The 27,977-nt window shown below is 48.7% G+C and overlaps 1 protein-coding gene across 1 annotated transcript in view; it reads right to left on the minus strand.

Moving 5' to 3' along the window:
- Window positions 1–7,280: 7,280 nt before the first annotated feature.
- ALX4 (ALX homeobox 4) overlaps window positions 7,281–27,977 on the minus strand; it is a 63,810-nt gene continuing 43,113 nt past the window's right edge. Inside the window, exons 2-4 of the mRNA XM_048855228.2 lie at window positions 26,315–26,625; window positions 16,812–16,940; window positions 7,281–9,182 (exon numbers count right to left, since the gene is read on the minus strand). Of these exons, the coding sequence (XP_048711185.1) occupies window positions 8,859–9,182; window positions 16,812–16,940; window positions 26,315–26,625 (764 nt within the window). The 3' untranslated portion in view covers window positions 7,281–8,858. The remainder of the gene's footprint in view (window positions 9,183–16,811; window positions 16,941–26,314; window positions 26,626–27,977) is intronic.

The following is a 27,977-nucleotide window of genomic DNA, read 5'->3' on the forward strand; positions in this document are numbered from 1 at the left end:
ATCTGACATCTAGTGCTTGAGGGCCAGAGGAATTTTTCTCTTACAAGTGATCCAGCCCATGGAGAGGAATAGACAAGGGTTACACAAAATTTTAGTGTTAGTTACACGGTGCCTTGTGAGAGGGAAAACAGTTATGCTATATCTGAGCTAATGTGACACTTGGCAGCTCACTGAAAGCTAAACAAGAGACCCCTGTGCAAGCACGACAGTTTGAGTGCGTCTCAGCTCCGCATGGGCCCAAAGGGCAAAGTTCAGATCCCAATCCAAGCGTTATCAGAGTTTGGAGCTAGTCGGGAATGCAGAGGTTTGGGCTAATCCCAGTTACTGGCTGCTGGTGGCGAACCTGATGAGTTTGCAAGATTAGTCTGTAGATTCTCAGCATAAAAATATGGCTGCAGCTGGAGGTGATTCCCCAAAGGAAAGCAACAGAAGATTTCCCCACAGAGCACTAATTTCCTTCACTCGGAGCTGAAGCAGTGGAGAAGGTGTGAAAAAGCAGAGCAAAGGGACCAACAGGAGACAAAACCTGCTCCATAGCCTCTAGTCTCGGCCTCGTCCTGCCCTTGAGAAGCTGCAAACTGGGGATCCACTCAAGCTGGTACTAGCAGCCCCTCTGGTGTGGGAAGAGCTAATGCTGGTTGAAGGGCATTGCTAAGGGAGAGACTGAACCTTGTCTGATCATCATCGAGCCCATCTTTGAAACTTGGCAGCGGCTGAGAGTGCAAGGGACCCTGGGTGGTAAGGCCCAGCAGGCTCCCACTGGACTCTTAGCCACCTGTGACATGGGGAAAGGGGTTGTGGCTGGTGAGTTTTGAATACCTGACACATGGGACAAAGTTGCCCTCTTGGAGGCTAATTCCCAATACACTCATGTTTCCCCTTTGTCCCTCAGAAACCTGGAGTCACTATATCTGAGCTATTATAGCCAATGGCCTATTGAAATGCAGTGTGGTCTACTGGTTAGTACAGGACTGAGGAGTTTTATTCTTGGATTTTATTCCCGCTGCCGCTGCTGACTTGTGGGACCTTTGACAAATCACTTCGCTTTTCCATGCCTCTGTTTCCCCATCTGTGAAGTGGGGTGTATTATCAGATGGCTTCATTCGTTACTATTTGGGAAGTGTTCTGAGACCATAAAGTGAAGGAGCTGGAGAAGCGCCAGGTATTATTTATTGCTTTAGAGGGTTTGATCTCCCCCAGCAGAAATAATTCCTCATACTATGCAGTGGGAATAGTATCACCCGCTTACCTCTGATCATGCTCTCCAGTTCACCTACTACCAGCCACGTTAAAGTGCACTCTTTGTAGGTGCGAAAAGCACTCACTAGCTTTACGTTTGCCTGTGGGGTATTGCCAGGGCTGGGTTTTGGCTGCTAACAATCTCTTTGTGTGGGGGTCGAGGCAGCAGTCCTATGAGCTGCCACCTGTTGTTAATCTAGCACCGGCTAATCCATTCTGCACTGTGTCAGCAGTTCAAAAGGGCACTGTTAGAATTTTTTGCCAACTTCAATTAATGTGAGATTTTGGAGGCCCCCTCTGATCGCATTTCATCTGTCATGAAGTCAGGAACAAAATAGACAGATTCCAGTTGGGAGGAGAGAAGAGAAGGAGTTTATTGCAAACAACAACAACAACAGTTGGGTCTCCTCAGACAGGGCTGTGAGTAATTCAGTTCATTTTGATTCCTTTAAAAAAACACTGGCACCTAGGTATTCCAACCCCTCCCACCTCACACACACACAAAAAAAAAAAAAAAAAAAAAGTTCGAAGTGCAATAACTTACTCCCAAAATCATTCAAAAAGAACCAAGATGCAAAGCGGTTTGTTCTTTTTTTAATATTACACTGTAACAAACTCGTAATACATGTCTGTATACGCAGTAAAATTGTATGGCACAAACCTCACATTGCAATATCTTTTCATGATTTTTTAGTCATTTTTTTCCTGAACTTTTTTTTTAATTTTATTTTTTTAATATATTCTACCCCAGGCTGTTAAGCTAAAAAAAAAAGTTGCGTTTATACAAGGTTACAATATTTTACAGCAAGGCCAATAATATTGATTGAGGTTTGTTTTCTTTCTTTCTCCTTCTCTCCCATTCTCTCTTTCAAACACTGCACACCTAAACTGATATATTATTATACATTGAAAACTGTCCTTCAAAATCAGTAGTATAAAAGTCCTAGCTCTATCTATGGATCTAGCTATGTGGGATTGGGTGGGTAATCATGTTACCAGCAAAGAGTTACTAGGGTATAAGGTCGGTCTTTCACCGCCCTGCAGTACCATCAGCAGAGTTGAAACTGGCGGAATGAGTTTCAGGCTGATTCTGCCCCAGTTCCCATTTGGGTTTAATCCTTGATTCAATCTGTTTGCTTTTCGCTATGTCAGTCAGAACAGCAAAATAAACACAGTCCTGCACGGCCGTTTGATTATTTTTGCAGCCCTTTCCAGGAAACTACCTTTTCGCCTTTGTTTGTTTTTAGAGTGTTTTACAACATACTGTGATGTCTGGGTGTATGCTGTCAAAAAGGAACACATGGAAAAGACCCCCCCCCCCAGACACAGACACGCTCTGCACTGTATGTACACATCTGTACAATGCACACTATCCAGATACACACTGACCACATACAGATACCGTGGTATGTACACACAACACACATTGCATATGTATACGTGCAGGGCATTCATGCTTTACATACTGTACATATACAGTATGCATACAATGCACACCCCTCCCACCCATGTCTTGGAACATATGGACATATTTACACATGGATGCACGCACACACACACACACACACACACACACACACTTTTCTCTCTTGTGTTTTATTATCTAGACACGACCGGCCAGACTGTAGCTCTAGGACAACAGGTCAAGCAAATTCTCCTTTGACTTGACATTTCTGCCCGCTGTTCCAGGGAACTAGCAATACAAGAGCCTGAGAGATGAGTCTCTGAATTCATAGCACATTTTTAAAGGAAACAACACAAGCACAGCAGCTGGCTTAAGGGCCTCTGAGGAGTTTGGCTAAGAGGAGTTTTGGAACCTGCTGGGTAGAGGGAAGCACGTCCTCTTGCCTCAACACTCACCTATGCACACAGCCCAGTGGTCTCTTAAGATGCTTGTTCTGTGACCGCAGAGTGGCGTTTCATACCCTTTCAGAGACCTGCAAATTCCATATGACAGAGCTGGAGCAAATGCATCTCCATGCCCTCTAGAGTGGGATTAGGGTAAAGCGCAGTGGTTCTTGAAGTGTGGTCTATGGCAGCCCTTCCTGGTGACTGGCAGAGGACAGCAGTGCGCAAGCCAAGCAGTGGGGGGACGGGCCTGGGGACCAAGGGTAATGAGTAAACGTTTGCAAGTTGTTACAGAAGTGTTTCTACTCCCAACAAAGCTGTTCTGCCAGGCACCTGGGTTGCGATCTATACTCCGCTGCTTGTAAAACCAGCTCTGAAAACCATGCTGCTGTTGCTCTCAATTTTGCCCATTCCCATTTCCAAACCCCAATGTCCTCCCCCTCTTGTGTTTCTAATGATGGTGGAGCAAGGTGGTGGCTGCTGTTTACATCCCTCTTGGTGGCATGGCTGTATGGCCGCAGTCGCTGCTGTTCAGGGGAAAGTTTTGTAAATCGACTGCCTCTGGATACTAGCAGCAAGCACAGGGGACAGCAAACCCCCATTGCGGGCATTGGGCCGAGGGCCCAAGAGGGAGATGCTTCTCCTGCTCACTATACACAGCTGTTGAGCTGTTTTGAAAATCCCCTCACCAGATAGTCTGGTTGTTAGTGCTGTTCCTGTATTACCTAGCCATTTCAGTCCTGGGCCAGGGCTCTGGCATACGAGGAGCTGTGCAAACACAGACCAAAAAGCCAATCCCTTCCCCAAAGAGCTCACTTGTGGGCTGGTGCCTTGTGTCTCATGAACTATGGCAGGTGTGTTCTCCTTTCTAAAGGCATGGCCAGCGCAAAATCATCACAATGGCAAAGTATAGTGCGGAGAAAAGCCCAAGATAAAGGACGTATTGACAGGGTCATAAAGAGAATAAACATGAATCTAAAGGTGCCATCCTGGCACCTCAATGCAGAGGAGGCGTGAAGACTCAGCAGTGCCATTACAGTAATTAGGAAAGCGGAGTAATCTGCAGCTGGGCTAAAGGAAGCACTCGATTTTAAAATATTTGTTTTTCTAGTTAATTTAACAGTTGGGTAAAAACAAATTCTTAAATTAACTAAAGAAATTGCTTCAGCGTAGCGCATAGACACCTCTTTGCCTAGCTGCGAAAGTGATTTCTGATGTTTTCAAATGTCCGCACTCATTCTTTCAGCCTTACTTTGGGGCATCAACACTGGGGCCCTGTGCAGAAGTGATACGCAGATGGCAGCTGCCGTTGAGCGAGCGAGACTGAAGCAGTGGCAGGTATTGCTTAACTAACGTGCGAACACTTCATTTGGGATGCCATGTCACGTAGTCACTGTGTTTCGCTAGCTGAGGTCACAGAGCTGGGCACTATTGGTTGTTTTCAACATAAATGTAATGACTCTAAAGAATATGTTGTGCAAGGGTTTTAGGGTAAGTGAAATTTGGGGCTGAACCACCCTGCTAGTGTCATGTGTCTGCTATATGGAAAGAGTGGACAGTGCTCAGTCCCCTGCTGGATCGGGCCCAGTCCTACCTTGTGCTCCTCTAAAACTGCCTCCCTTATAACTGTCGAGATAACTCCCCCTAACAGCCCCTCTCCCCCCCCCCCCCCCCCCGGGAATATTTGTCTCTCACTAGAAATGTAGCTAAGAGCAGCTCGCCTCACGTGTCCCCACTCTGCGTGTAGTGCACGGGCGTTGCCTCCCGCTGGGGCTGTTTGTAGTTCCCCTATGAGAGGCAGCTTCTGCCTGACATATAAGGAGGGAGCATGTTTGTTGCACTCGGCAGCCTTCAGCGGTAAATCATCGGCTAAGGCAGACATGTCCTGGGAACTGTCCTTACTTAGCCCAGGACCACCTCGCTTTCAGTGACAGATGTGAGTCCATTTCAGGGGAGGGGGGTGAGGGGAAGGGCACATGTTGGGCTAATGGGGGAGGAAAAGAACTGTACCATGTTCCCTTCACCCCCATGCCCCCCCCACATCAAATTCCAGCTGAAATTTATAGGCTAGGTTTGTTGTCCCCCCAAATCTAGCATCTCTTTAGCAAACTGCGTGAGATCAGGGGCATGTAGGAGAACACTGCTCCTTTTCCAAGGCCGGGGCTCTGCGGAGCCCCAGCTGGTCTGGGGAGGATAGTGTAGTCAACAGTCCCCCCAACAGCTGCTTAGTTCAGGCCGCCTGGATTTAGTGAGCCTGTTGGTGACATTAAGTAGCTGGGAGCTAGGGAGCCAGAGTGAACCACCGGGTCTGTCTTTGTCCAACAGACTCAGTAAGGGATCCTCTTTATAGTCATCCCAGCTGGGTCCTGTCTCTTCTCTTCTCTACAGGGCAGTGGGTGGCAGAAGCACTTTTCAAATCACAGAGGGCTGCTCAGTCTGGCTGAGGGGGTTTGGAGTGGCCGCTAGATCTGCCCCAGCATCACACTGGGGGCTTGGCTGTTAGATTTCTGCTTAAATAAGGTTATTTTAAAAGGTTTTTTGTAAAACCAAGTAGCAATGGGCGGAGGAAATGAAAACAACAACCAACGCAAGCCGGCTCTAGGGCAGGAGAAACAGAGGGTGAAAGTGACCAGACCAGCAATGTTGATGATGCAGAGTGAGGGGCGAAAACTAAATGAGCTGCAACAGTGGGGAAAAGTCAATTTGGGCCCCAGTCCTTCCACGGGAGCCTGTGGCTCTGCACAAGCCCTTGGAACCATCTACCTGGATTCTACTCCACGCTCCGGACCTTTAGAGGTTAAAAATCCTTTCCATTTTTATTAGAGAAAGGAGCTTTTACTGACACTAGGTGTGTGTGTGTGGGGGTGTTGTATTGTTTTTTTGTGGAAGAGGGAGTTAAAATGTGTTTGTTTGTTTTTTAACCTCGGTGTTATCTCTTTAAAACATACATGAAAACTGGAGAAACTTTCAAGAAGGGCTTAAGTTCTCCCCTGTGACTCTGTCTGATGTGGTAGGCAGCCTTGTTTCAGCAAGTTGAAAACGCACGCAGGGACCATGTACCTAATCCAGCAGTTCTCAAACTGGGGCGAGACCTCAAAGTGGGTTGTGACCCTGTTCTAATGGGGTCACCAGGACTGCATTAGACTTGCCCCCCACCCAAGGCTGAAGCCCTTAGGCTTTGGCGGCCCCCGCGGTGGTGGGGCTCAGGCAGGCTCAGGCTTCAGTTCCCACTCCTGGGGTTGTGTAGTAATTTTTGTTGTCAGAAGGGGGTTGCAATGAAGTTTGAGAACTGCTGGCTGATCATTAAGCTAATCTTCCACCCTGAGGCACAACTCCTGTTCATCCTTGGCTGACATAGACTCATTATTACACATGGACTTCTGGATACATGCATGATACCTCCCTCACGGAGTGTGGGGGAAAGCTTCACTTAGAATTCTACTGACCCCAAAGACTTTTGAGGAAAAAAGAGACAGAAGTATTAGTTTCACTTAGTCTAATAAATACATGTGAATGTTAGATCTAATATAGGTGTATTATTTATATAGGGCACAGCAGTGTGCTAGGCAGTACATAAATAATAATATATACACATAGCCAGAAACCTGAATTTTGGAAGTAGTTTCTTTGGAGACAATCCAACCATTATGAAACAAGACTCTGAAAAGAACCCTTAATACTCCCAAATGAACTGACTTCCTAGCACCCAGAGACAAGGAGTTATGGCAGTGTCTTTCACTGGACCAACTTCTGTTGGGGAGAGAGACTTGTCTCTCCCCCCAACAGAAGTTGGTCCAATGAAAGAACCTCACCCACGTTGTAAAACCAAGTAGCAATGGGCGGAGGAAATGAAAACAACAACCAACGCAACAACCAATAGCCTGGGACCGACATGGCTACAACAACGCTCCCTGTTGCCCCTAACATGCTGGGCCAAGTTCATCCTGATTTAATGCTCCGAAAGTTACTGGACTTGCGCGTGGAATGAAATGAGCCTCCATGTCACATGGGATAGCCAGGTCCGCCATAGCTCTTGTGACAAAGAGAGAGATGAAGCTATGATGCAGCTTCTCTTTCTCATGAGCCAAGGTGCCAAAGCCAGCTGCCCCTAGCCAACGCTGTTTAACATCATCTCTTGAGGCATGTGCATGTGTTACATTCACTGCCAGAATTACCCCTGTTTCTAGTGCTGTTTCTAGTGCTGCTTCAAGTATCCATGGCTTTAAGCAATGGTGCAATGGGAGCTTCTGAGACTATCCCTGGCACCACAGACTCCATGGAAAGGTTGGGAAGAACTTGGCCTTGCAGGGGAAAACTCGTCCAACAGTTTACAGTTTAACTTTGAATAGTTAATGCAGCCCCAGGTAACAGGAAACAAATAGGAACCACAGAGAGAAATCAAGAAGTGCCATTGACTCAAAGGACACAGAGAGCCCAGGGAGGTTCTGCCCATCTGCACCCTGCTGACCAGCGTTTCAGAGGATGCACACTGGAGGCCGCTGCCCCGCAACTGCATGCTGTTCCGTAGAGGATGGTAGTGAAGTGACAAGGGATCATTCCGTACATACGGACGTCAGGACAGCGGCTGCATGTGCGTGGGGGATTCCATCACACATGAAAGCCAACAAGCAGGGTCGCATGCTAGCGCTTGAGTTGTAATTCAAGGGAACCTCCCTTCTGCTATGAAAAGCAACAGACCCATGCTGGGCAGGGCCCACATAGCAGCTGCACTTATACAGTTGCTAGCTGTAGGTAGATGCCAGTAACTGCTGGCCCAGTAAACACCTCTTAAAAGAGATGGAAGATTAAAGGCCTGCCATTCCCTCCCTGCTGTGGACCTGTGCTTACAAACCAACTAATGCCAGCTATTTCCTAGACGGGGCGAAGGAACCTTAGCTTATTGGGTGCTATTCCCCCTCTGAGCACCTAAAAGGCAGAGAAGCTGCTATCTCCCTTAGTGAGCCTGAATGGAGGTGAGTGAAGTAGGGTGTAGCTGATTGTCTTAGCCTGTAACTTCAAGCTTTTCCAGCAATGGTGGTACTTAGCTCTGTAGGGAAAGACATACCATCCCTTTCCTCATCCTCCCTTAGCATCTCTGCAAGTCCTTGCTTCAGCTAAGCTTGTGCAACACGGAGAGGAACCAGGGCAGGAGTCAATGAGGGTAATTTCTCTTTCTTTTGGACCAAGATTCTCCCCCCAGCTCTATTGCAAACTCAAATCGCTAGTTGTGACTCCTGCTAGGAGGCCAAGAGTGATGGCCCTGCGGCCCCCTCCCCCGCCACCAGGAGGTGCCTCCTTGCTGGTGCCAGGCATCACCCCCCACACTTGTTGCCTGTATGGGACAGAATAAAATGGATTAGAAACAACACTTCAACACATGGGTGGAGGGAGGGGGAAATCAACTGAAAATGATGGGCGGTTGATTGGAAAGTCCGCTCTGGCACGGGGAGAAAAATGCCCTGGTCATTGGCAAACGCAAGCATGACAGTGAAAGGGAAACGCCACCTGTTAGAAGAAAACACAAGTCTAGCTGGGATAGGAGCGATTCCGCCACTTCCTCTTATCCTGCTTGAGCACAGGAAGCTGGGAGCTCCCTGTGTGTACGTTTGAAACACTCCACTTACGGTAAGGTACGTGTTCGCTGTAGCTAAAAGTGCTGCCTTCGGCTCCCCAAGGAGGCAATGGCTGGCTTGAGTCCAAGCGGATGGTGGGTTTTTTTGGCTGTCCCCGTTTGCTCTGTCAGTGTCTTGAGGGCGTTGGCTGCAGCCCTGTCATGTCGCCCAGGAGATGGCAGCACTGTGCTCCTTTGCCTTCATCCTCAGGGCCGCAATGCTGGAGGTTTTGCGGTCAGGCTCGCCGCCCAGCTCGTAGCCATTGATGCCCGGGCTGATCCCAGCGGTGCCAAAGAGGCTGCCCATGTGAGTCTGTCCCACGTGGCTGCCAGGGCCGGAGACACTCAGGAACTCGGAGACACCACCAGCTGCATGGGGGTGTCCGTGGGGGGACATGCAGGAAGGTACTGTGTCACAGGGGACCACGCAGGCGGGCACGGGGGAGGCGGTGCCATTGTTGCCAATCCAGGATGGGTTCTGGATCTGAGGGAGGAAAAGGAACCACAGTGTTAGCTCCTGGGCAGCCCTGGAGATGGAAGAACTGGTACAGTACAGGGAGGAACAGTCCTGGCTTCTGTCGCCCCCATGGGCCTCCACCCTGATCCACAGGGGCCCCCTCTAGAGGGGAGAGGGACAGTCAGGGTCTGTGGCCCAGTCAGTCCTCAGTCTCCCAGCTGAGACCATTAGCAAGGGGGCCAGCTAATGCAAGCTGTGCTGTGGACACCTGGCCACCAGAAACTGGACTGAAAACCATCAGCCCATTTCACAAGGGCCCCAAACAGCCATTGCATGAGAACAACTTGCAACCTGGGCCAAGCTGGCCTAGATTTGAATAAAGACCTAGAGGGAAAATATGCTGTGTCTATTTCCAGTCCCCACAGCCCTTCATTTTAAACTCCACTTAATGCAGCTTGACATAATATACTGGGTACAGCCAGAAAATTGCTCCCATGACCCGGTATACACTGAGCACCTGCTGACCATTGGAATGGGTTAGCTTGAAAGAACATGTGAGCCACGGGAATGAAAGGGCTAAGAGCACAAGCAACATCGGCAGCCCTCTGGGGTCTGGCAGCTGCTGTTCCTGGGTTGGTTATGAGCACTTGGGACTGTCAATCCTGCTGGCCAGGTAATAGGGTTGAAAGAAGGCCCGTTAGCCACGAACTTGGTGTAGGTAACCCCCGAGCAAGGGAAAGGTGTAAGAGCAGAGGGGGAGAATTCTTAAATGTGTGTGGGGAGTAAATCCAGTTCTGTGTTAAGGAACATTTTCCAGAGACATTGGGTGGGTGTGTCTGGATTCATACAGAGCATCCCCCAGCCAGGAGACTCATGAGTGAAGGAGTGAGTGCCATATTAGCCTCAAAACCACCTGAGCTGAAGTTGGGCCATGCTGTTTTGCTCAGTGAATAGGGATACTGGCTAATCCCAAGATGCTTTACACCATGGGGATGGGTTCCTGGGTTTGGGGAGAGGCTGCTGAAGAGGAGAGGACAGGGAGCACTGAGTGGTCCTCCTGAAGCACCCAGCCTGCTTCTGGGACATTTCCCTCCTGACCTGGCCTGTGGGAAAGGCTTGCCCCAGATTCTACACTTGCTGGGTCTGCCCTACCCAGGGAAGCAGCAGAGCCCAAGAAGTTAAGCCAGGTACTTCCTGCTGTGGAAGCCAGAAGCAGTCGTGTGCTGAAGGTGTGGCTGGTGAGGGAGCCGAGGCCACTGGGGAGAAGGTGCTAGGGAGCAACGCTTCTCAGCTGTCTAAAGTGCAGGCTAAGGAGCTGAGAGGGGCTCCCGTTGTGGTGCTAGGCAGGTGGTTTGCAGGGAGGAGGAGGGAAATGGGACCCGAGTCAACTCTCCTTCCTCCCTTCACCTGAGAAATTTGACGGACACGTCTTCAGGTTAAAATGGCAATATGACATAAGGTCTCAGATCAACAATGAAATGCAGAGGAATCTGCTCTATTGGCATCAAGTCCATTCCTAGCAGGCTGGTTGGTGAAAGTGCTCAGTCAAGTCATCCATGCAACCACGCAGTGTGCACGTCACACCAGGCGTGGCACATGGGTGTGCTAATAATGCTAATTCAGTAGCTGTACTCTTTTATCACCACCTGGATCTTCCCTGGCCTCTTTCATCTTCCAACTTCCACAGAATTTCCTTATGAATTGACTAATGAACTTACCTTAGCTAGGGAGAGAAGCTTCCCTTTTTGTAACATAGGCATGAAATGATCAAACTGAAGGGGGGAGAGGTTGTGTTCATATGTCCAGAGATTTTGTTCAAATTAAAGAGGGGCGTCAAATTAACCAGTGCATTGGTTAAGTGGAAGGCTCCGTAGACTTCAGATGATATCTACATAAATCAGGAAGGCTTATCAAGTCAAGGGAAAGAACAATGACATCCTGAGCATTTGCTAGCAGGCTCATAGTTTTCAGAGGATTTCCCAGTGCAACTGACCCCAGTCTCAGAATTGGCTACTATTAGGTGCTATGCACTAGGTTCATCAGACAGCAGATCACTGTGCCTTTACTTGAGTGCAGGGTATTTACCCTGTAACAAAGAATGACACCACAAATGCCTAAAGCAGCACAAGGAGGTCAGCTCTCTGCCCTGCTATAGATGTTAGCAAGGTCACTACTTGAGGCCAAGGAAAAGCAGAACCTAGAATGCTGGTTTATGCAGGGAAAAATGTTTGAGGTCATTCTTATGTCCCAGCAGATTGAGAGCACTCTAAAAACAAATCACACAGCCTCTATAGGAGGTACTGTCTGGGGATCCTCAGAGCATCCAGTAGATCCGCAAAGTCCTTTCCCAATGTGCACTGGGCTCCAGCTGAAACCTGCAATAGGTTCTCTGAGATAGGCTTCTTTGGCTGTTCCACAGTCCTGGGCAGGAATACAGAAAGGCCATCACCAGGATATTACGTTCACCTTTAAGTAAAGGCCCTTACAAGGCACATCTCTTCTTGGGGAATTAATTACTTATTGGTACGACAGATTATGTTTAGAAGTTAAGCAATCCAGACCAGAAATTACTGCTCAAAGCCTGCAGGTCACATTTAGACCCAATGGAAAAGCGACGTCAGTGGACTAGCACCCATTCACACTAAATCTGACTGAGAGGCATTGAATCTAGTCGATAGGGCTGCAGACTGGGACTCAGGAGACTGGGGGTCTTCTTCTGCCCTACTGTGTGATGCTGAGCAAGCCATTTCACCTCTCTTCGCCTACGTTTTCCTGTCCGCCCCCTTTGCCTTCTCTAGTTAGACTGCAAGCACTTTAGGTCAGAGCTTGTTTCTTGTTGTATGACTATTCAGTTCCTTGCAATGCCGTTGTAGCTGTATTAGACCTAGGATATTACAGAGATAAGGTGGGGGAAGTAATATCTTTTATTGGGCCCACTTCTGTTGGTGAAAGGGAAACTTTTGAGCTACACCAGGCCCTTCTTCAGGTCTGGGAAAGGTACGCAGAGTGTCACAGCTAAATACAAGGAGGAACAGATTCTTTAGCATATTCTACGGCAAAGTGGCTCGTTAATACCCCTGTGGTCACTGGCCAGATTGTTGTAATAAGCCATAAATCCAGTGTTTTTATTAAGCCCGTGCTTTTTAGTGTCTAGCAAAGTTATGAAAATGTAGGTGCCCATGCTCGTCTTTTGAAGATAATGTGCAGGTTTCCTTTGAGGACAAGGGTTGAGGGGTCAGATATGGAGTGATCACTTTGTGACAAGTGTGCACCCGTAGGTGTTATGTTGTTTTCATCCTTTATCATTTTTCTGTGTGAGTTCATGCAAGAGCATAGTGATGCTCTGGTTTTGCCAATGTAGTTGTTATTGTGGCATTTAGTCCATTGGATGAGGTACACCATGTGTTGTGATAGGCATAAGTAGGACCAATTAATCTTGATAGGTGTGTTGGGGGGGGTGTTGATCATCAAAGCAGTGGAGATATGTCTACAAGTTTTGCATCTATTGTTATAGGAGGGTTTGGTGCTGCACTGAGTTTGTGGGTCCTGGGCTGTGAAGACCTTGCTTCTGATGATGAGTTTGGAGAGGCTGGAGGATTGTTTGAAGGCCAGAAGTGTGGATTAAGGAAAGAGTTCTTTCAGAATGTGGTTCCCATCGAGCATAGGTTGTAATTGTTTAATGATGCCCTGCATGGGTTCCAGTGTGGGGTGATAGGTGACAATGAGGGGTGTGCAGTCAGAGGTTGGTTTTTTTTTCCGATATGGAAGCAGGTTCTCTTGGGGTATTTGGGTGGCCTATTACAGGATGCGATCTACTTCTCTGGTGGAGTGTCCTTGTTTTAAGGTAGGTATCCTGGACTTTCTCCTTGAAGCATATTCTGTGATATCTGAGGGCCTGTTTGTAGATAACAGATATCTTGGGGCCTTGGGGGTGGTTACTGGATTTGTGAAGGTAAGGATGGTGATCTGTGGGTTTCTTGTATGTAGTTGTCAGTAGGGTTCTATTGCTGAAGCTGATCGTGGTGTCCAGGAAGTTGATGCTGGTGCAGGAGTGAGTGTTCGAGAGAGAACTGAATAGATGGATGGTGGAAATCTATGAGGGAGTTTAGGTCTGTCCAGAGGATGACAATATTATTGACGTATCTTAGATATACCATTGATTTCACTGTGCATTTGTCCAGAAATTCTTCCTCAAAGTGGGCCATGAAGAGGTGGGCATATTGGGGAGCGACCCTAGTACCCATGGCTGTTCCCATCGTTTGGGAGTATACAGTTCCTGGCTCAGTTGGGCCCTGACCTTGGTTAGGGCCTCTAAGTACTAGTGTAATACAAATAGGTAATAAAGTGTTTGCAGCACTCCAGTATGCTTGTCAAAGAGACACAGGTGTGGTCAGCATGCAGTCTCTGGGACAGACCATTTCCCATTTGCTTGCCTTAATTTTTGCTTAGCATATGCAGGCTGATTAGAGAGAGAAAAGGAAACCCCTGCTTGTGCCCCCCACTCCCCAGAAAGCAAAGTCAGATTCAAGTGTCTGGCCATCTGGGATCCTGAATCTTAATAATAAAACAAAATGATACTGCAGAAGAAGAGCGGTGTTTGGCAACGGGAGGCCCTTCCTTGGGGAATAGGTGTGTTGGGCGGGGGTAAGATGAAAGAATGCAACAAGAGAAGATCCAGATGGAGCGAGAGTGTGAAGAGCCCAACATTCCACAGCCCGGCAGCATCACTGGCTTCTGTTCCACTACTGACCTTTTACCTCCTGCAAAGTACATTTTTTTAGGCTGGGGGAGGAGGTGGTGAGGAGTGAGGGAGGCGATGAAAGTACAAAGGCAGAAGAGAGAGTGTTACAAAGTGTGGTCTAGTGCGTCCTTTGCTTGAAAGATCCTTCGGTGTCTCTCAGCTGTTTAATAAGGGCCTCTTATTCCTTCCAATACAAAGGGGAAGCCAACCAAGGGGAAAGGTCAAGCACTCTTGGCCTTGATGCAGGAAAGCCGGCTTGCCGCGCTCTCCAGGAAGGCCAACCATGCATCTGACAGCTCAGGGTTGGAGGGGAAATCCCAGCAGCTGAGGGGAGCAAAAGCTCAGCTGTAAAACATCTGACCTGACAAACCCCAGGATTTCTTGGATCCTGCATGACAAAGACTGGGTGGCTCAAGGGGACATGTTGTGGCCACCAAACCCAACTACCACTGAGAGTTTGAGTCCTTCCCTTGGCAGCCTTCTGAGAACATGGGAGAGGAAGTCTGGGTCACTCTTTAGGCCTAAGTGTTGGGAGATGCAGGTTTGATTCTCTGCTCTGCCACAGGCTCCCAGTGTGACCTTGGGCATGTCACTCAGGGTGGGATCCCCAACGGGACTTAGGCGTTGCAATGGTGAGTGTCATGGCAACTTGACAATCACAGGAAGAACACAGGAAGAAAGCCAGAGGTAAGTGCCTAGCCCCCCCATACGATGAATGGGGAAAGATAGGCACCTAAGAATGCAATCCACAAATATCAGCACTAGGTGGGGAGCTAAGTTAGCCAACGGGAGATGCTAATTCTGCCTCCCCCACCCATGGAAGGCAAGCTGTAAGGAGATGCCTATCTCTGCTTAGAAATCCGTGAAAGGGTACCTGCTGCCTGGAGTCAGGTGGCTTAGGCACCTAAGACATTTCTTGCGGGAAACAGTTTTGTGTGCTCCACACAAAATGGCTCAAGGAGGGGCCCCCACCTTCTAGCCCAGTGGTTAGACCTCTCTCTGGGATGTGGCAGACCCAGGTTTGGTTCCCCCCCTTGCAGGCAGAGGGGGAGAAAGGATTTTAACAGGGGTGTCCCACCTCGCAGGAGCGTGCTCTAACTACTGAGCTATGGGATAGTCTCATGTGGGGACTCCCTCAATCTATTCTGATGATAAATAATGAAAGAATGGTTGGAGCAGGAGGACTGGAGCCTGGGTCACCTCCCAGATGGGTGTCCCAACACTGGACTAGGGAGTTATCTTCTCTCTCTCTGTCTGGTCCAATGACTATTTAAGTATTTATCCATAGTGGAACAGTCAGTGGGCCAGAGGGAGACAGAGTGTGAGAATAACTCTGGGCTTTGAATGGGACCTGATCTGGCAGGCAGCCTCTGAGCACATCTACGGGATTGGGCCCAGCATGCGACTTAAGTGGCCAAACACCTGTCTTCCCCCGGTTTATGAATTGCTCCACAGCTTAGGTGGGAGATAGGCATACGGGCACTTAGAGGCAAGCAGCAGTGCAAATGCTCAGAGTCAAAACACAAGCCCCAAGGGAATTTTTACCCTGAAAACTTAGTCACTGAGTGAGTTTATGGTATCTAATGGACTTGATGGAAATTTTGTGGACCACAGTGGAGCCAAAATAGGAACTTAAGTGACTAAAACAGGGGCTTAGGTGCCTATTGGGGTTTACTTTTGTGGCTCCTACTCTTAGCCTCTTGGTGCCTTTGTTCCTTATGGGTAAAATGGGGGGTAATAGCATTTTCCTATCTCATAGGGTGTTACGAGGATAAATACATTGCCAATTATGAGGTGCTCAGCTGTGCTGAAGGGGGACATACAAGTATCTAGCTAAATGGAGAATCCCTGAGCAGGGTGTTTGGTGTCTCCTCCTGCCTGAATATATAAGAAGGCTACATCAGGTGATATCACAGAGGGACAAGCTTGTCCTGGGAGATTGAAACAGATGAGAAGCCTGCGCCCAATGACTCCTACTTGATTCAGGCAGGGACTAGTGTTAAAAGGGAAGGGACATCTGGAGAATTTGTTTAAGGGTCCAGTCACACCTTTTCTAAACCAATTAAATGTTTTCAGGAGCTAAAATATCCAGGGATCAGAACAGAATATAATTTAAGAACTGAATAGAACAGAATTGGAATGAATGTAGTGTGGCCAATGAATCATTGTCCGTGCTGCTTGGTGTTGGGTTGGTCTTGGTGTCGCCCCTAGGGGAGGCTGAAAAGGACAGCCCTATATTAGGGCATGGGAAATCTAGATCAATCTGCCCACTCTTAAGAGCTGGGGAGAGCTGTGTAATGATAATTATTATCTATGTATTGATTTGCATTACGGCAGCACTTTGGGGTAGAATCCAGGATCAGGAACTGACAGTGCTAGGTGCTGTACAAACACCTGCCCCAGAGAGCTTGCAATCTAGGTTTCTGACAGGACATGAGAAGCCAACAGGGAAGACAAATGAAGGGGGCAGTGGGAAGTACAAGTTAACAGCAAGAGGAGCAAAATTAGCCCAGTAGACAGTGGCTTCACTGCACCACTTGCATAGCAGTCATCAGCTGCCAGTGTTTTGTAGGCAGCACCGCAGAGGTAAGTCTGAAAGAGGATGATGTATAGCTCCACACTGTGCTACCCCAGACTGTGCCTGAGATGCTCACAGGGTCAGTACAGTTTGTCTTTCAGCAGAAGGGCCGACTTATTGTGGGAAGCACAAGGGACTATGAGTGAATGTTGTGTCAGACATCTGTTGCCCAGACACTAGAAGTGACTCTGGTCTCGGCCCACTACCTCCCAGCGGGGCCAGCATTGCCCCAGTGCATCACAATGATGGATAGCCTCAGGGTTAGGGAGGGGGAGACTGAAAGAAGTTGAACAGGGCAGTCAAGAGGCTGGAGTGGGACAGGGCAGGGGACACTCACCTGGGCGTAGTTCTCTGCTCTGGTTAGGAGGGGCAGCTCATAGGCCGTTGAGAAGTGGGTGCGAACCTGCTGCATCTGACCAAAGCGCTCTCGCTTCCTCCATTTTGCCCGTCGGTTCTGAAACCAAACCTGAGGGGACAAGCACAGACGGCAGAGATCAGAGAGGATGGGAGCAAGGAGTGAGCTCAAAGCACCTCCAGAGAGAGTGGGGGGTAGAGCTCCCAGAACACCAGCCTGGGGAGACTTTTGGCAGATAACACCTCTTGTGCTGTACCCAGAGTGCTTTGCAATAGAAGTCCCAAACCTAACTGGGGGCAAGGGACAATTTTCGATTGTAGGCATGTCAACATGATGCCAAGCGCCCACACGCAGTTGCACAAAGGCCCAAATCCTCAAAGGTATTTAGGTTCCTAACTTCCGTTGATTTCAATACAATGGAAGTGGGCCCCAAATCCCAGTTCTAGATATCTAGTCACCCACTTGAGCTCCCATCTAAGGCAATGGGGCACCCCACTTACTGCTTGCCCTAGAATTCGGTGAATCAGAGTCTCTTGTTTATTTTTGGCTAGATGCAATTTCTTACCTGCTAAAGTAAAAGAGATGCTGTTGAGACGAATGTCCCTGCATCACTGATAAGTCCCCGCCCAGAGATTAGTCAACTGGAAAGAATTTTAAAATCTGTTTTTTTCTTTGTATCAATAATCCGGTGTGGTTTCTTTCAGCACCTTCATCAGCTCAGAGAAAGACACTAGCCCTGTCATTTTCACTTTCTGTTCAGTTTCATTCCAGGTGTCCCATGGCTGCTGATCCCACTTTCTGACACTCTGGGGAAATTGTAAATCCCCCAACAAATTGTTTTCACAAAAAATAGATGGAAACTTCCCTCTTCCTCGAGGATCCCAGTCCTTGAGAACTGAGCTTCCTCCTAAGATGAAGGGAAGTAGGAAACACTTCCTAGTTCACGAGGGAAGAGAATCTCCTCTACATTTACAGAGCTGAGATCTGGGTTTTTCCATTGTTGGATCTTTCTGATGTAAGGGATTCCTGTGTGAGCCATAGAAATCCACTGAAAAAATTCCTTGAATGAAAGGAAAAGCATAGTTGTCTCATGTATAAACCTGGTATTATTTTTACAGTAGGGCAGAGAGATCCAATGGAAATTATGCTGATCCAGGAGTGACGAAACTTGGATTCCAGTCCTAGCTCTGCTACTGACTCTCTGTGACCTTGGGCATGTCCTATCCCCTCTCTATAAAGATGATAATCCTGACCCACCTCTCCTGGTTGCTGTGTATATTAATTCATTCCTATTAGGTGAGAGGTGCTGTATAAAAGTACGTAAGAGCTCAACAGCCCTGGAGTCTCAATTCACAGAGGCCCCTCCTGGCAGTCTGCCCCCTACACAACACTTCAGGGTTCCCCCTGCCATGCCACTCCAATTTGTCCCAGCTGCCCCTCTGTCATGATGGAAGGGCAGCTGGACCAAATTTAAGGGAATGGTGTAATAACCTGGTGTATGGGGGTCACAGTGCCACTCAGGTTTGGCTCAGCTACTCCTCCATCGGGGGTGCTTGGGCCAAATCTGTCACCCTAGCATCTTCCTTGTTTGCCTGTAGCTAGTGCAGCCTCTGTCAGTTCATGTACTTAGCTACTGATCAGGTAGCGGTAATGCCAGCTTCTTCCATACTGCACCCCACTGCCTGCCACACGAGACGCTCTGCATTGGGGCTGTGTTGGGCAACTTCTAACAAGCCTCAGTTGGGCCAACTGATGTTTTTGCCCATGATCTCAGCAAAGCCCTAACCAAACCCTCCCTGATTTGGAGATCCTGGGAGTGAACATGAACGTTACTGGACTGTGTCTGCTTTCCTATTCCTGCCCTGATAGCTCCTTCAGCTGAGCTGAATTGTCACCCTCTGGATCAAAGGATCAGCAATGGGGATCAAATGAAGATCTTCAATAAGTAGACTGTTTGTTGGTGCCAAGTTCCGAGTATAGATCTGGGACCCAGAAGATCGTGAGTTTTAATCCCGGCTCTGACAATGGGTAACTCTAGGGTCTTGGGTAACTCACTAATCTCTCTGCCTTAGTTTTCTCATTTGTAAAGCTCCATGAAATGTAGTGGGCACTTGCTTCATGCTTAAAAGTGCTCAGTCAGTATTATTATCACACATCCCTTATTTTACAGCTGTTTATGGAGGTTTAATAACTACTTAGCTGAAATCTAGTTGTTCAGGTCTTGTCTCAGCAGTGGGAAACCTCAGACCCCGATTCTGATCTGACTTTTTCTGACTGCACATCAATGTAACTGCACTGACTTCATAGATCCCAAGGCCAGAAGGGACCATTTTGCTCATCTGTTCTGACCTCCTGTATGATAGAGGCCATTGAACTTCCCCACACTAATTCCTAGAGCAGAGATTTTAGAAAAACAGTCAATCCTGACATACAAAAGGTCAGTGACGGAGAATCCAACACAGCCCTTGATCAATTGTTCCAATGGCTCATTACTCTCACTGTTAAAAATTTAGAAATTATCACTTTATATCCAGTCTGAATTTGTCTAGCTTTAACTTCCAGCCATTGGCTCATGTTACACCTTTCTTTGCATGACTGAAGATTGAACAGCCGATTATCAAATATTTGTTCCCCATGTAGATATGTGATCATGCCACCCCTTAACCCTCTCTTTGTTAAGCAAAATAGGTTGAGTTCTTTGAGTCTATCAGCACCAGGCAGGTTTTCTGATCCCTTAATCATTCTCATGGCTCTCCTCTGAACCCTCTTCAATATATCAATTGTCTTCTTGACTTGCAGACACCAGAATGGGACACAATATTCCAGCAGTGGTCACAGAGGTAAAATAACCTCTCTACTCCAATTTGAGATTCCTCTGTGTGGGTAGCCAAGGATCACATTAACCCATTTGGCCACAGCATTGCACTGGGAGCTCCCGTTCAGCTGATTATCCACCACAACTTCAATGGAGTCACTCATGTTTTACACCTGTAAAGCCCGTTCCTGTGTGTTCAAAGCCTCCTGAAGCTGTGAGTCAGTGAAACGCATCCATCAAGAGCTGCTTTGAAGGGCTCTGACAGATGCATGCAGTCACTAGGGGCAGGAAAGCCCAGGTCAGGCTGGCGCATGAAAGGAGCTGCCAGGAGCTACATGGCAGCTCAGGGAGCATTTAGCGCTGACTGTTCAGTCAAGTCAAAGGCAGGCTCGGGGGAGAGAACCAGCTCTGTTGCTTATGAGCCGATCGCCTCGCCATGTGGTCTGGGGATGGGTTAGAACCTGTCAGTGGGACAGCAAGGAGATCACTCACATACATGCAGTGGCATCTGCAATGGAGCCTGCTAGCGGCAGCCCTGTCAGCGGACAGCTTCCCATTTAGGGATAGCCTGCATCCTGTGCAGCAATTAGCAACCCCCTTCCCCCTCCAAAGGTAGGAGGTTTCCGGGAAGTAATGAAATCAAAGGGGGCTCCGAAATATAGCGAGAATGCTGCATTTGAATAATATCCCAGTGGAACAGGTTTGGGGCCCCAGGCATCTGTCTGCTTTCTGCTAGCACTGGCCCCGCCTCCAAGCAGCCCAGCTGGAGGCCAGTCCCAGTGCTGGCCAGCTCCATAGAGCTTTGATCTGCAGATGCAGTCAGTGGTGGTGACCCTGCTACTCCCTATGCTGGGGAGACCATGCTGTGCATAGAAGATGGGTAGCAGCTAGGGGGTGTGCTGTGCACTGCACACAAGGCTGGTGAGAACATATGCCACACACATGTGCCCATCTCTGAGCATGATAAACACATATGACTGTCTCATGCAAAGTGCACATCCCCCATCCCACACCTGAGCGCCCCACTGAGTCACAACAGAGTGCGTCCCATTCTGGCAACTCTATGCTACCCGGGACTTCCCCAGGCAAGGGAAATCCTTAAGTGTCCTGATATTCTGACTTTAGGTCTCCTTTACACTGCCAGAGCCTAGGACAGCGTCTGGCTGCTAATCTGTATGAAACTGAGCATGCTGCGGCACCCTTCAGCTTTACAGGAAAACGTCAAAGGAATAAAAAACAGTGCACAGGGCTCTCTTTTGTTGTTTTGGGTCTTGAAATACCAGAGACCTTAGGTCTCTTCAGGGAAACCTCCAGCAAAACTCTGGATGAAGGTCTCACTTATGAAGTGGGAGTTTTCTGAGCCCTATGTGGGTGGGTGGGTGGGGGAAGTGTTTTATTTTTAACACCGAGCTTTCCTCCCCGCTGTTTATTCAGGCAGTCAGCTTCAACTAGTGTTAACAAAACTCAAATGCTTTAAACAATCCCAGTCCCTTTGCTCTGTCATGTTTTAGTTGCTTTGTAGCTTTGTTCTTATAAACCTGTTAGGCCTCCAGTCTTCCATGGAGTCTTCCAGGAAAAACAGGGCAGATAAGACATATAATATAACGCTCTAAGCAAGGAAAGAAAACAAACCTTTCCAGGCCTTCTCAGCGAATTTGAAAGAAACAGAAAATGGTACAAACCCAATGTACTTTTCTTAGCGGGGCACCTTTAATAGTGAGGAGACTACAGGTCCCAGCATGCAATGTGGCCTATCCACTAGGACCGTGGTCTGCAGCTCTATGCTAATAGTAGCAGTGTAGTGTAGCGTGTTCTTCACCTGCAGGCTGCATGTTGATAAGCTGTGATCTAGCACAGGAACAAATCAGTCCTGTAAAATCTATAGACTAGAATAAATGGTCTATGTCTCCATACACATCTAGCCTTATAGTGGTACATCGATCCATATACATGGATAGATATTGGGGGTAGGGGAGGCAGGGAATAGTTTGTAACAAAAAGGTCAGTAACTTCCTCCTCTCCACCCCCTCTACAGTCCCCCCATTCAGCTGGTGCTGCCTGTTCTCACACAGTGGGAAAATGTTCCTCCTCCTCACAATGCTCAGCTGGGTATTCTGAACACCCCACTCCCATGCTTACATCCCCCTATGCTTCTGATGCAAACAGAAGTGATGGGGGAGAGGGGGTGAGGAGCTCAGTATAGTTAAAGGAAAGAGGGGCTCATTCTGCAGAACTGAGATCTGGATTTCAGAGCCAACCCCCACACGCTTCAACTTTCAGGGAGCAGGGGTTGGGGCTGAGGCTGGGGCTGGGCTCAGCTCTAGGGGAAGCTCTTTGGGTTTCTGGCTCCCTGTCTGTGGCTGCATTTCTCTGCCTCTGTCACTGTCCAGCTCCAGCTGTTTCTCTGTTGCAATCCCTCACAAGCTCTCTCTCATGGTCTCTGCCTCTTGTCTATCTTTCTCTTTCTCACGGTCTGTCTCTTTCTCTTCCTCTCTCGCTGCCCTTTTCTCTCTCACGCTCAGGCTCACAGTCTGTCAGTGTCTGTCTGTCTCAGCTCCTCCCTTTTCAAGGCCAGGCTGTCTCCCCTTCCCTTGGTGAGGGCCACAAGCCCTTCACTTTCCAGCCTGCAAGAACAGAGCCAGAATTCATCCTTAAGCACTGAAACTGGACACCATTTTATCAGTGGCCTGGAATGGGAAATTGGAGCCTGGGATGAGAGAATTGAATAACTTGAGCTTGTTTTCATTTCATGTTTAATTTCCTGCAGGCTTAGCTCAGTCTTTCCGCTCTTTCCACCAGCCTCCCAGGGTTTTATGGGGGAAAAGGGATCAAGATATATTACTTCTTGCTTTGCTTTGCTTTTTTTATCAAGGCAGTGATTTTTGCTACAGCAGAGTTTGACATTTCCCCCTTGCTTTCAAGCCCTTGCCGCATCACAGGGTCAACACTGAAAAGATTTTCATTAACAGCCCTGCAATAAGGAGGCCTGCCCTGGGGAGGGGCAGTGGGGTGACATTCCCTGGCGCTGACCCCATACGGAGGTGGCAAACCTGAATCACAGCTACTGTCTGCTAAAGAGAAACTTGCAGCCAGTGAGAGGTATGCTCATGTGCTGGTATTGAGCTGGGGTGCACTGAATGGAGGTTGGGAGGGGCTGCATATAAGCAATTGTATGGGTATGCTTGGGGAGTGGGAGGCGCAGTGGTACATGTGTGTATACAAGTGTGTTCCTCTTTGTGTGTGCATGTGCATATGCAGGGATGGAGACTTCGCAATGGTGTGTGTGCATGCATCAGATGGGTGGGGGGGTGCAATGATGTCTGTGTGTGCATTTATGTATAGGGATGGGTGTCTGACAGAAGATGTGAGCACATGTGCACAAGGAAGGAGCTGTGCACGTGTGTGTGTTTTATGGGGGTGTGGTGGAGGGTCATGCAGTTGGGTTATATATTTCTCAATATATGTGGGATCAATCAAACCTCAAAGAGCCCCCTTGGGATCCTGTCCCTGGTCACATAGCCTTCTGCAGCTCTCACACCAAAGAACCAGACCAGATCCATATAAGGAAAAGTAGGTGGGACTCCAGGAGTGGGGACCTGAGGGAGGAAGCAAGGCAGGGATCCTGGGCTTGGAGGGAGAGTTGGTAACCTAGTTGCATTGATCCACTAGGTTCAACAGATTTGTCTCAGCCTCTTACACCGTACTGGTTTCAGTGGTAGGTTATTTGTGATAGACACACGCCAAGCTGCAGTGCTGCTCAGGGGGGCTCACCACCCACTTATGGGAGAGGGGGAGCAGAAGGAAATGCATAGACATGGCCAGTGGCCCTCTTTGGGGGAGCAGCCTTTTGTGCCTGACCCATCATCCCTGTCCTAGCCCCGCCTTTCCTTCCCCTGCTGCCTCTGTTTCTAAGTTTGTTACCAAGCATGGTATGGGTATTTGGGTATTTGGGTATTTCCAAGAGGGCCCAGAGACTTTAGCTTCTGTGGTTCTATAATTCTGTAACTTCCTTCTGACTCCAGGAGGACCTCCATGGCCCAGAATAATTGAAGGGGGGAAAGCTATGCTGGAGGTTGATGCCTTCCCGCCTTTGTTTACATGTAGCATGTAAAGGAAGGAGAAGTTTGTTGAGTGCTTACTTTTGTAAAGGTGCCCCTGTCACTGCAGCAACCTTGCAGCACATTGGGATTGTTGACTGCTAAGGTCGCTGCAGTTTGGACCATGCGATATCTCAGCTAGCTGGCTCCTTTAAATAAGGTTCAGGGGCATCTGCAGGTGCGGAGTGAGAAAACGAACAGCACGCTGCACCTCAGGGGAAACTCAGCTTTATTGCCTGTAGACACCAGCTGTGGAGATTAGAATCCAAAGCAGGCAGAAAAGTGGCCTCTTCAGTGTCTGGAAAGGGGCCAAGCTGTGGAATGATTTCCAAAGACACTCCATTCCAGAGCTCCGCAGACAGAGCCCACTGTGCCGGGCCTGCTGCTGGGGTGAGTTCTTCTCCAGGTGCCTGGCTCCCAGTCGGGTATTTCACTCGCAAAGTGTGAGCTGGGGAGAGGTCTGGAAAGAACCAGACCAGTGACTTGTCTGTCTGGGCTCTGTCTCTGCTACAACCTGGTGCTTTGGGGACTGTTTAGTTCTGGAGGGAGACCAGCTTGGCCAGAGGGAAGGCAGTTCCAGGACCAGGCCAGGCTTTTACTGAGGCAAGTCACAGCACAGACCACCTCATCTCCTCCCCATCAGGCTAGGAAGAAGAAAGGTCTGGCTTTTGGTTCACCTATTACAATATCTGCTCCTTAGGGACCATAAAGTTCCCTGTTGGAGTCTCAGGTTCGGTTATGGGCCAGCCACGCAGTCACACACTACAGGTTAGAGCCTCAGGCAGCAAACTTCCATCAAAGTCAATGGAGCTATGGTGATTGGTAGCCACCAGGAAAGGGGGCTCATGTGGCAGGTGAAATCCATTCAAGTATGTTGCCACCATTTGGCAGGTGAAAAAAATACCATGGTGGGGACTCAGGTAACTTGCTGTGTGTTCTAACACTAGGTTTTCTCTTGTTTCTTGCAGCTTGAGCTTCCTTAGGTAAAGGACTCCAGTGACCTTGGCCACTTCCTCCATCTCCACAGATCCCTGCCCATTCTCAGGACAGTTTCTGTCACCCTCAGTTCTGTAGGCCACCTTTCTCTGGCACAGGTCTTAAGTGGAGGGGCAGCAGCAGGGCAAAGCTGGTCGGCTTTGGAGTGTACGATTAACAATCTGGTCACTCCATTTTAACAAAACCCAGGTCTGCAGACAACAGACACAAATATTAGCTAAGTCTCTCACACATGAGCCAGGCCTAGAACCCCGGTCCTTTGGCTCCAGAATACAAGCTTCTGTCACTGTAGAGGTGAGGGAGTGCTCCATTAGTTAACAGCAGTGGTAGGCCCCCTAACCTGTCTACAGGCCAAACTCTAGAGGGGAAGATCATTCATTCCCTCAAACATGCACAGGGCCCAACTCACTGCAGCCTTGCACTCTGTGTTGTCATTGCCACTACTAGGGCAAAGTGTACAGTACTATCATTCACTGTGCACAGGTGTGAACGATGATGAAACATGCAAGGCCATGGAAGATCAGGTACCAAATCCTCTCCTCTACACCCCCTGGAGTACCTCTGGAGAAGCTAAGATACATGAACCAGAGGCTCTGGGCTGAGCATGAAAAGGAGAGTCCCCCCTCCCACTACCATAGGATTGCCGCTCCTGAGCAAAAGAAGTCAGTCTGTGCAGCGTGTGATCAGTAAACCTGAGATTGTACCCGGACCTCCAGGACAAACCATCAGCATTTGCGATGTGTCTCCAAGAAATACTATCAATAGCCACTTCCTGGGATCTCGTCTATGCAAGCCCTGATGAAGCCTCAGCTTACAACTGTGTGAGACCTGGCAACTTTGCAGCCTGGGGTTGTTGTTGGACTCCCCTGTTCTTTTGGAGGTGGCAGCCATACCTTTTTGCCCCCAAACAATAGGCTTCCTGCTTTGTCTCTGAGCCTGCTCGGCCAACCAGGCAGCAAAACCCATTTCAATTGTGTCTCTGCATTCTCTGTCTCTGCATCCCTGGCCTGGCAGGTCATGATGACCTCTGCCTCCCCCACCTTGCCAGCAATGGGATATAGCATGAGAAAGGTTGGCGCCACCGTGGCTACTGAGCCGGTGTCCCCATCTGATTCTTTTGGAGCAAAATAATTTACATGAGAGCCTTGCTGGAGTAACTATCGCTGAAGACTACCTGCTGCCTTGTTGCTTGCGAAACTGCTCCATTAACTCAAGGAACAGCATGCTCCTCTGTGAATCTCAAAGGATACTAATCCAAAACAAAAAAGTCTGCACTAACACCAGGCAGAAATAAGGTTCCCTGTATCTTGGTCTATTGATGCCCATTGCCTAAGAGAAGAGCATGAGTCTGTGGCATGGACTTTGGGTACAGCCCTGTAGGCTGTAAGTTTAAGTGGAATTAGGGGTGAAGTTCTAGGCAACCTCAGCTAAGATGTAACATTGTAATACAGAGCCATATTCCAGATCTGTTAAGTCCCAGTGAATTATAAGACTCATTATCTTGCTGCCTGGAATATTCTTCATTCACACACTGAAAACCCCACTGCTCCCATCCACCCCAAAGCTTCCCCCATTACCTGTACTCGGGCCTCAGTGAGATCGGTCCTCATGGCTAGCTGCTCCCTGGCATAGACGTCTGGGTAGTGGGTCTTCTGGAAGACTTTCTCCAGCTCCTCCAGCTGGTAGCTGGTGAAGGTGGTGCGGTTCCGCCGCTTCTTGCCCTTGTTGCTCTCCGAGTCAGCCTTGTCCATGGGGCTGGGGAGGTCAGTGCTGGCCCTGTCCTGGGGCACCTTCACCCCGGCTTCCTTCACACTGAGGTAGCTGCCGTCCATTCCCGCAGGGTCAGAGCTTGGCTGTAACTCAGCCTCTCCCAAGGAGCTCTCTTTCCCTGTTTGTACGGGAGAGAGGGGGAAACAGGGATAGAGGGAGAGAGAGAAAGAAAAGAATGTAAAGCCCAGGACAAATGAATCAGTTTGAACAGGAGTCACTCCAGTAGGGAAAAGAAAAACTAACAGAGAGAGCAAGGGTCAGATGGGTGAGGAGGAAGGAGGGAGTGTTAGAGATGGGGTGAGGGAAGGAACAGAGGCCAACGGGAGAATGGGGCCCTGAGAAAGGAGAGGGACATGAGGAGAGAAACAGGGCTGTGGGGCTTGGATTAGAGCTAGAACATGAGAGGGCTGGGAGATGAATGGGAAGAGCGGGAGAGAGAGGGGGACTCTTTTTATGGCATAAGGGAAGATTAACAACATCTTAATTTATATTCAGTTGGAATTTTGCGAGTCTGGTAATAATGCCTCAGATGAAACCCATGGCAGAAATTGAGACAGATGCCACCAGCGTGCAGAAGCAGACCGAAGCATCCATAGGGACTCCATAGGGAGGAGGAGGGGTGAGGATTCCACCTGCTCAGAATGTCCCTGGAAAGAATGGAGCCAAACTGGGCCTCTCCCACCCAGTTCTGGTTGGAGTTTTGAAGGCCCGTTTCAATGTGAAACTCACAGCCAAATGTGGGAGGCCTGGTGAAGCCCACACCATAGAGTGGAAACAGAGGCAGGTTCCTGCAGCTGTCTACAAAGGGAAATTGCTGAGATTTACACAGATTGAGCACCAAACCAACCCAAACCTCCTTGCCTTTGCTGATTTCCCGAGGACTGACTGTCACTAGAGCTCGACTTCAGGATGGAACTTTCCCAGGGTTTTGGGGGCTCTCAGTATCTGGTCTGTGGGGGTCAAATTTGACTCTAATTGTATTTTTAAATTTCAGATGATGTTTATTATGCCAGTGAAGGCTGATCAAAGCAATATCACCCTCCATAGACCTGCACGTCCATCATAGACTCCTGTGTACCAAAAGGGGTAACAGCGTATGGAGTGGCTATCATTTCCAGTTCAGATGAGTGCAATCTGCTCCCTCCTATGGGAATAGGTCATCTGAACTAAATCTCTCTACGGTGCATATACGGCCATTACCATGTTAGCTGAGCACCTCACAGTCTTTAGTGTATTCACCCTCACAGCACCCCCCCTCCCATTGTTCCATTCTACACAGGGGGAACTGAAGCATAGGAAGGCAGAGAGATTTGAGCAAGGCCATGTAGGAAATCAATAGCAGAGCAAGGGACTGAACCTGGACATCCCAGGTCAGCAGCCTAACTTCTGGACCATGCGTCTTCTCCTGTTGAATACAGGTTGCTAGAAAAACAACTGCAAATGGTAGCCACATATTATGTTCAATAGGCC

Source organism: Caretta caretta, chromosome 6, assembly GCF_965140235.1.
Source record: "Caretta caretta isolate rCarCar2 chromosome 6, rCarCar1.hap1, whole genome shotgun sequence".
Lineage (NCBI taxonomy): Eukaryota > Metazoa > Chordata > Testudines > Cheloniidae > Caretta > Caretta caretta.